The 8,522-nt window shown below is 52.0% G+C and overlaps 1 protein-coding gene and 1 pseudogene across 1 annotated transcript; both read left to right on the top strand.

The window, feature by feature from the left end:
* The first annotated feature begins 3,671 nt into the window (after positions 1-3,671).
* LOC120686424 (translation initiation factor IF-2-like) lies at positions 3,672-6,132 on the top strand. The gene is made up of 2 exons (XM_039968626.1): positions 3,672-4,563; positions 6,013-6,132. The coding sequence occupies exon 1, from the start codon at positions 3,814-3,816 to the stop codon at positions 4,561-4,563; it is 750 nt and encodes a 249-aa protein (XP_039824560.1). The 5' UTR covers positions 3,672-3,813; the 3' UTR covers positions 6,013-6,132.
* A 224-nt stretch (positions 6,133-6,356) lies between these two features.
* Positions 6,357-7,827, top strand: LOC120684951 (annotated as a pseudogene).
* The last annotated feature ends 695 nt before the right edge of the window (positions 7,828-8,522 follow it).

The following is an 8,522-nucleotide window of genomic DNA, read 5'->3' as shown; positions in this document are numbered from 1 at the left end:
TTTGACTCCTTCTTTATGAATAAATTTTTTCCCCTTTTTCTTTTAAGTTTAGTAAGGTACAGTGATGGTGTTTAAGGGTACTGACACCTGAGGTGTCACAGGCAGTCTGGGATCATTAACTACACCAAATATCTCTCCAATGTACATTCCCAATCCAGATGCTAGGAGAGGGGTAGGTCGACGGCAGACACTTCGTATCCGTAACGGAATGGATGAGTCTGAGGCAGGAAAGAAGAAAAAAAGATGCAACCTGTGTGGAGCAGATGGTCACACTTACAAGAAGTGCCCTAAAATGCAAGAAGATAATGCTGGTGCTGAGGTTGGACCTTATGGAAATCCCGCCGATGGATTGCCTCCGGATTTTGGAGACCATCGCGTCTAGATTTCGTTATGTGTGCATATGTATTTGAACCAGATGTATGGATATGTATTCCGACCTGTATGTGATAATTACATTTCGTTATGTATGGATATATATTTGCACCAGATTGTAGCATGTAATATTACGAAGGTATTTGTGTAGTAAGATTTCTTGGTTGTAGTTCTAAATGTGTAGGTTTGTTCAATTAGATTGCTCACTGAATGTAGTGTACTGAAAATAGAAGGGTAGTTACGAATCATAAATTTTCGGTTCGCAATACAGTTTTGTAAACAATGCTACGATTACAAAGCAGAGGCCTAAGGCGTTCATACTACTAGATACTTGAACAATGAAAAGCATGGCATGTGCAACACGATAACCTCGTGTTGTGAGTAAACCTAATATGCCTTAGGAAATGTAAAATGCCGGGATTACATGGTAGTGCTTTACTGAGTGCACCGGGGATATTTTCCCTTCCTAATAGCTTCAGACCCTGCTTTCTTAGCACGACGGGCCCTCTCTCACTTCCTCTCCCTATCAGCTTCACGTTCCTCTGCCTTCTGACGTTCCACTTCCGCAATCCTCTTCTGAATCTCTTCCTGGTTTTTCTTGCGCTTCTCCTCCATCTGTTCTTCATGCAGCATTAGTTGCCATCTTTGTGTAGCCCACCTTGTTTGACGCTCCACGTGGTCCTTATCCTGCTGAGATTGCTCGGTGTTTAACCACTGCAAGAAATCACATAGAGGCGGTGGAGTCTTTCCACAAATCATGTTAGAGGTCATTACTAGATCTGAAAGTGACAAACTCTGATAGTGTTTTGTAGTACCTTTGCTCGGTCCTTGCCGTAATGCTTGGGCGGGTCGTACTCATAATTCTCGCACATGAAGAATCTCTTGCCAAAGTCGTCCCCCCAAAACCCTTGATTTCATTAGTTTGCACAAGGATCCGCAAAAACATATAGGCACCTGGACTCCTTGGGGGACTGTTTCCGTCACCTTACTCCATGGAATGTAGGTGGATCCTGAGGATGCCATGGTGTTGAGCCCTGACAATCACAAGTGAGCAATCAGATTGCTAATATACTATATCAACGCTAATCATTATCAGTAACTACACCTAAATGTATCACTAATCACTCCTAATAATAATTAAACTTATTGCTAAACTACTGTTTCAACAAAATATTTTCTACAATTTTCTAACATTTCTTAAAAAATTTAATATTATCTTCCAATTTTTAAGACTTTCTAATACTTCTCTAACAATTTTCTAGTACTTTCTAATACTTAATCTAACACTAAATGTACTGTATCAACGCTAATCATTACAAGTAACTGCACCTAAATGAACCACTAATCACTTCTAACAATAATTAAATTGATTGCTAATCTACTATTTCAACAAAAATAATTACAACATAATCTATTTGTAAAGCGTAGAAGAATTTTGGTTACCTTCAGTCGTTGGCTCGAAAATCCGGCAGGGCTTCGCCGCTCTCCCTCCCTCCCTCTTTTTTCTTGGTTTCTAGAATTTTAGTGATGCAAATGAGGGGTGGGGGAACCAGCCAACCCTTATATATGGGTGGGAGAGCCGGTCGCCCAGCAGCCAGGAGGCCAGGGCCGGCCGCCCAGCTGCCGGGCGGCTGGGGGGCCGGCTGCCCCGCTGCCGGGCGACTGGCCCCAGGGACCTCCGCGCAATTATTTGAGCAAAAGGTTTTGCACAAAAGCCCCTGCCGCCCCGCGCCGGAAGGCCAGGTCCCGGCCGCCCGGCAGCGGGGCGGCCGGGGTATATTCCTATAAATTTCCAAATCGAAAATATATTTTTGTAAAAAAAATGAAAATAAAAAATAAAAAAATAAAAAAACCGTGTGAGACTGTTCATGGCATAAAATGTTCTATAGTAGTCTGCCTCCTGGGCAGCTGCCGGGCTGGCCCACACCCCCCGGCTGGGCCGTGTGCAGCAGTGCCGGCCTGTGATTGGCCTGCCTGACAAATTTAATTTAATGATGTAGTTTTTGCATTTATGAAGAGCATAAATAGCTAGCAATCTCACTGAAATTCACTTCTCCTTAGAACACCTCCAATGGCCTTTATCACATCGTCTACTGTAGGAAACGCTAATGTTTTACGTTACAAATACTGCCCATATTCAACTACAATCTCGCATGAGTGCCGGGAGGAGCAATTAGTTCGAGACTATCGAGATGGATAGGATTCGGTAAAAGTGAAATTTGTAATCCCTCGCATTCATACTCCATACTTCCCAGAATATACTTCCCAGAATATACTTCCCAGAATATAGCTACATTTAGTCTTTTTCAAAGTAAAAAGTTTTCAATTTTGTTAATATAAATAGCAAAATAATTATAGAGACTAATAACATCATAAAAAATATATTAGTACATTTATTATGAAACCAACTATTATAATATGTAATCCTTTCTATTTCAAATAATTTACTTTTACAGATACTAATGATCGAAGTTAAAATAATTGACTTTGGAAAAAAATTAAATGTAGTTATATTCTAAAATGGAGGGAGTACAAAATAAAAGTGAAATATACCGATGTACCATAACTATATCATATGGATCTATAAACTTTGGGAACAGAGAAATAACCTTTACACTACAGTTCATTGTCAAGGTTCCATGCAAGATTCTCCAATAATTTCTTGACAAACACTTATGAGCCGTAAAAATAAAAGTAAAATTCATTTTTAGTCATCCAACTATTGACTGCGTCCGGTTTTGACAATGCAAATCTAAAACTAAACACCCACAACCACCCAACTCTCAAAATCAGTTATATTTGGCCATCGTGGTGGTTTTGATGGTGATTTTACTGATGTGGACACTACATGATAGTGGGATCCAACTATCAACCCTCCTAACATATCTATAAATCTTCTATATTTATGGATAAATTTCGATTGCCAAGTTCACATGCCTAGGAGCATAGAGTAACGGAAGAGTACTCAATGCCGGGCTGGCAAAACTCTGCCGCAATCAATTGGCAGGAAAAAGGAAAGCAGTCCCTAATCCGCCGTGCATCCTCCACTCCTAACCTCAACCAAAAAGCATGGTTCTAAAATTAACCAACCAGGTTCCCCGAAAGCGGAACGTCAGAAACTACGGCACCATACGGCCGTACCCCGTGTCCCGTCCCTCGCCACCTCGGGCCACATCCTAGCTGTCCACCGCCCATCCGACGCTCCACCCCCCCCCCCCCCCCCCCCCCCCCGCACCTAATCCACTCCGCCACGGCCCTATCCGACACTACCGCCACGGCCCATAAAAAGGAAACCGGCGGGGCCCACACGAGCGCGGGCAGAGGAGGTCGCTTAAAACCCAAGCAAGCTAACCAACCACGGAAATTATTCCATTTTCCGAAAAAGAAAAGAAAACAAAAACAAATCGAAGCCGAGGAAGCCTCGCGAAGGAGGAGAGAGCGATGGGGAAGGGCAAGGTGCACCCGTCGCCGTCGCTGCCGGCGGCGGCGGCGGCAGGAGGGGAGCTGACGGCGGAGGCGGTGCTGATGCGGCTGCTCCCCGCGGCGGCGCTCGCGGCGGCGGCGCCGCTCGGGGCCGAGGGGACGGAGGTGCTGGCCTACCTGGTGCTCGCCTCGCTGCGGTCCTCGGCGCCGCCGGCCGCGGCGAGGGCGGGGGGCCACCGGCCGGAGCTCGGCTGCGGGTGCTTCGGGTGCTACACGGCCTACTGGTCCCGCTGGGACGGGTCCCCGGAGGCCGACCGCGAGGCCATCCACCGCGCCATCGAGGCGTTCGAGGAGCACCTGGCCAAGGAGGAGCGGGAGGGCGGCGGCGGCAAGGACGGAGGGCGCCGCGGCCGCAAGAAGCGCGCCACCAAGGACGCCGCAGCAGCCAAGGACATGGCCGGCAAGGGGAAGGGCAAGGGCAAGGGCAAGAAGGTGGCCGTCGACCCCCTCCCCCTCCCGCCACCGCCGCCGCCGCCGGCGGCGGCCTCCCCTGCTCCGGAAGAGGCCCCGAAGGCGGAGGACGGCGCCGAGTACCTCACGGCGGAGGTGGAGAAGGAGCCGGAGGACGCCGCGGCCGGGGAGGAGGAGAAGCGGCGGCGCGGGTGGGGCGGCGTGCTCAACTGGAGGTCCTGGGGCCTGTGGGGGTCCCACCAGTCAGCGAGCCCCGGTTGGTTGGTGCCCCCTTCCTCCTCTCTGCTGCTGAATTAGGTTCGTTTGGGGGGTTTTGGTCCCCCCCATTTTTCTTTTCCTTCTGGTATTGGGTTGGGGGTTTAGCAAGCAGCTGAAATCAGGTTGATTAGGGAATGTTCAATACTACTAGGTGTGTACGTGCTTAGCATGTCAAATTAGCATTGACACTCTCATACCCATGAGGAGAGTAAAATGTGCCACCGTCCCTTAAACTTTCTTAGATGTGTCGTCCCGGTCCACAGACTTTTAAAGTTAAAGTATGTCATTCCGATCCACGAACTCCTAATGGGTCTATAATCAGTTCGTAATGGGTCCAGGTGGTCTAATCTTTACTCAAAAACCACCCTACAACTTTGTTTCTTGATAGAAATGTCCCTCCACCAAAAATCAATCTAATCTACTGACCGTTCCCTACATTCGCTCGCCGCTGCCGCCGCTTCTTCTGCCGCCCGTGACTGTTCGCGTGCGGGCACGCGACGCACGCGAGAGGCGAGCGCGCCTGGCGGGAAGGAGAGTGCGGCGAGCGCGGCAGGCAAGAAGGCGAGGTGGGTAGTGTGGCGGTTGACCATGGCGGCGCGATTGCGCGGCAAAGGGCATCCTGCGCCGGTGTACAGTAAGTTCCTCCATCCCTACGTTGGTGATTGTGATCTGAGTTCAAGTTGAAAGCAAAGGATCGGAGAAGACAGCATGCATGCGAGTAAACTAGAGAGGAGCGGCGCCAAGGCACTATGTTAAGATTTCACCTCTATGAACTATGTTAAAATTTAATGAAATGCTAGAACGTATCAGTATCTATGCACTATGTTAAGATTTTACCTCTATGAACTATGTTAAGATCATCAGCATGTTTATTATATTGGTTGGTTGAACAAAGATGGTTAAAAGTGAGATCCAATTCTGTTAACTTACCTGAATGTGAAAGAATCAAGCATTACCTGATCGGTGTTTCTTTAAACTGGTTCTTAAATTCCTTTTTAGATGTTGACAGCCTTGCAAGTATGGCAAAAAGGTGCGTGGCCAAGTGCAGTACTCCACTCCTGTGAGTTTTAATTTGTAGCTGTCTCGGTGTCTGCATGCACAACAAATATTCCACGTACGTTCCTTAGCAGCTGGGATGGCCTTCGGTATGTCCTTGACCAACGACAGCAGCACGGACGTGATGGCCAATGAATGGAGAGACATACCTGATTTGCATGCTCTGAGTTGTGACTGCAGCAAGCGAACGTGCGCAGAGGACTGCAGCATGCCTTCCGTAGATTAGATTGATTTTTGGTGGAGGGACGTTTCTATCGAGAAACAAAGTTGCAGGGGGGTTTTTGAGTAAAGATTAGACCACCTGAACCTATTATGGACTGATTAGAGACCCGTTAAGAGTTCGTGGACCGGGATGACATACTTTAAAAGTTTGTGGACCGGGACGACACCCAAGAAAGTTTAAGGGCCTGTGGCGCATTTTACTCTAATGAGGATGTGTTCATCAGCTTGGTGTGGTGGATAATGTTGGCTCAGTAGTAGCCTAGCAGGTTGATGTACATATGTATGCAGGTAAGACTAACTTCAACAGGTATGGCAAAAGCATTTTTGCCTCGTCCCAGCGCCCTGTGCACGCGCGAGACGTCCTCCAACAGACGACGCAACCGCGGAAGGCATATTGCCTTCGAGGAGAGAGATGAAGCAAAATTGCATCGCCTCTCTCCTCAAGCATCCGCAGGGGAGGGGCCAGGGAGGCCGGGCGCAGGAGGAGGGACGAGGCCGGCCGCGAGGTGGTCCCGTCGGCCGCCGCGAGGAGGGCTGGGGAGCAGAGGCTGGCGATGGCGGTGGCGCCCCGCGCGGGGCCATCGAGGATGCGGGGTCGAGGGAGAAGGGAGGCGGCCATAGATGCGGGACACGCCGCCGTGCTCCTCCTCCGCGGCCTCGCCACCGCGCTGCGCCTCCGCCGCGTCACCACCCGCCACCGCATTGCGCCGCCGCCACGGCACCACCACGCCTCCGCCGGGCCTCGCCACCGCCTCCGCCGCGCCTCCCCACCGCTGCCGGGGAGAAGGACCAGAGCGAGGAGGCGAAGGGCGGCGGCGCTGTGGTGGCCCGCCGGCCTCGACTCTTCCGGCGCCTCTCTCCCTCGACGCGTTGATTCGAGGCGACCTCGCACGAGGCGACCGGAGACGAAGATGACGACGGCGACCGCACCAGGGGGAGGAGGTGACCGCAGCTTCTCGGGGACTTCCTGGAGCGCCTCTTCACCGGCTTCGGCGACTGCGCGCTCCGGCACGTGGAGTCCCACCGCGAGCCCAAGCCCAAGGGCGCCGGCGCGTTGGGCCACAAGTCCAGCCCCTTCCACCCGCCGCCGGCCTCCGCGTCGGCATCCTCCACACCTCCGCCGTCCAACCACACCTCCTCGGAGGCGCCGCTGCCGCTCTACCCCCTGGCGGTGGCCTCGCGCAAGGTGATGCCCGCGCAGGGCGCGGGCGCCGGGCTCAAGCGGAGCAAGTCCGTCGCGCCGCGCCCGGAGGAGCCGCTGCCGCTGCCGCTGCCCGTCCTGTCCGGGATCACTGCCGACAGCCCGCGCAAGAAGAGCTTCTGGTCCTTCCTCCACCTGTCCTCGTCGTCCGGGAGCCACAGGAGCGCGTTGTCGGCCGCGGCCCCGGGCAACAGCTGCGGCGGCGCGGTGGCGACGAGGAACTCCGTGTCCGTGGCGTCGGTGTCGGCAGCGGCGCTCAGGGGCCGGCTGGAGGCGATCGCGGAGCCCGAGAGCCCGGGCCGCCGGAGCGAGGGGTCCTCGTCGTCGTCGTTCGGGCAGAAGGTGGCACAGTCGCGCTCCATGGGGTGCGGCAGCTGCAGCTTCTTGGGGGACTTCCTGGAGCGCCTCTCCACCGGCTTCGGCGACTGCGCGCTCCGGCGCGTGGAGTCCCACCGCGAGCCCAAGCCCAAGGGCGCCGGCGCGCTGGGCCACCTGGGCGGCGCGCACGGCGACGACGAGCGAGACCAGCACCACCGTATCAAGTGTGCGGGCTTCTTCGGCGGTGGCCTGGGCGCCGCGCCCCTCCTTCGTCCTCCTACTGGCTCTCCACGCCCGACGGCGGGACCGTCGGCACCGGCAGCGGCGGCAGGAGCTCGAGGGGCAACAGAACACGGAGCCATCGGAGCTCGGCGTGGGCAGCAAAAGAGGATTGCAATTGCGATTGCTCGCCTCTGTTGGAGCCGGTGGTTTGAGAGGGGAATGGAAAACACTGTAGACAGAAGGCAAACGCCAATTTGCCTCTCCAAAATGCCTTTTATTATTGGAGTCAGTCTAACAGATTTGTTTGTTTGTTGGAATTGATATCTTGTGGTTGATGTAACCACCACTGTAAATGAATAGTAGCAGTCAGTACTTCCTACAGTATATATGTGCAGTGCAAATGATCTGAATGTCTAGGACTGTCGGTGCCGATGTTCATTCAGTAGGGTGTTCTTCAGTCAGTGCTTGCTATACATGTGCAATGCAAATGATTTGATTTGAGTCGATTAGGGCTTTGACTGCTCAGAATCTTGAATTAGCCGTCCTGAATTAACTTTGCGCAACGCTTCTTGCTTGATAATTAACCTGAAGGGACCTGTTTTGGTGGGAATGGGAACTTTAAGACGAGAGCCAATGTGTCCAAACTTCCAGCTGAATTGTTGCTTTCTAGTGGCCAACCATCCTTTCCGGGCCTTCTCTAGAGTTCTTCAATCCTTCCTCCTAACATCCAGGCTAACTTTTTCAAGCAATGGAATGTCTGAGGTGATATCTTGTCAAGTTCTTTGCTAGTTCTACAGGGGAAACGAAGTAATGAACTGCCTGCTGTGGCAAATCCTTGCTTGGTCCAGTTGGTAGGTCAAATCTTGAGGCTTTTTTTTTTGAGCTGGAAGGTTTTGCCAGTGTGGACAGTGTAATCAATGGCCAGTGGCCGGCTAGGAGTTTCGGTTGGTGACAAAGATTCAAGTCAACTAGGGCTTTG

Source organism: Panicum virgatum, chromosome 8N (genome assembly GCF_016808335.1).
Source record: "Panicum virgatum strain AP13 chromosome 8N, P.virgatum_v5, whole genome shotgun sequence".
Taxonomy (NCBI): Eukaryota; Viridiplantae; Streptophyta; class Magnoliopsida; order Poales; family Poaceae; genus Panicum; species Panicum virgatum.
The sequence above is the reverse complement of the archived record's forward strand: the minus strand, read 5'-3'. Positions and strand labels throughout refer to the sequence as shown.

Excerpts from the sequence above, each read along its gene's own strand:
- LOC120686424 (XM_039968626.1), top strand. The coding sequence starts at position 3,814 with ATGGGGAAGGGCAAGGTGCACCCGTCGCCGTCGCTGCCGGCGGCGGCG.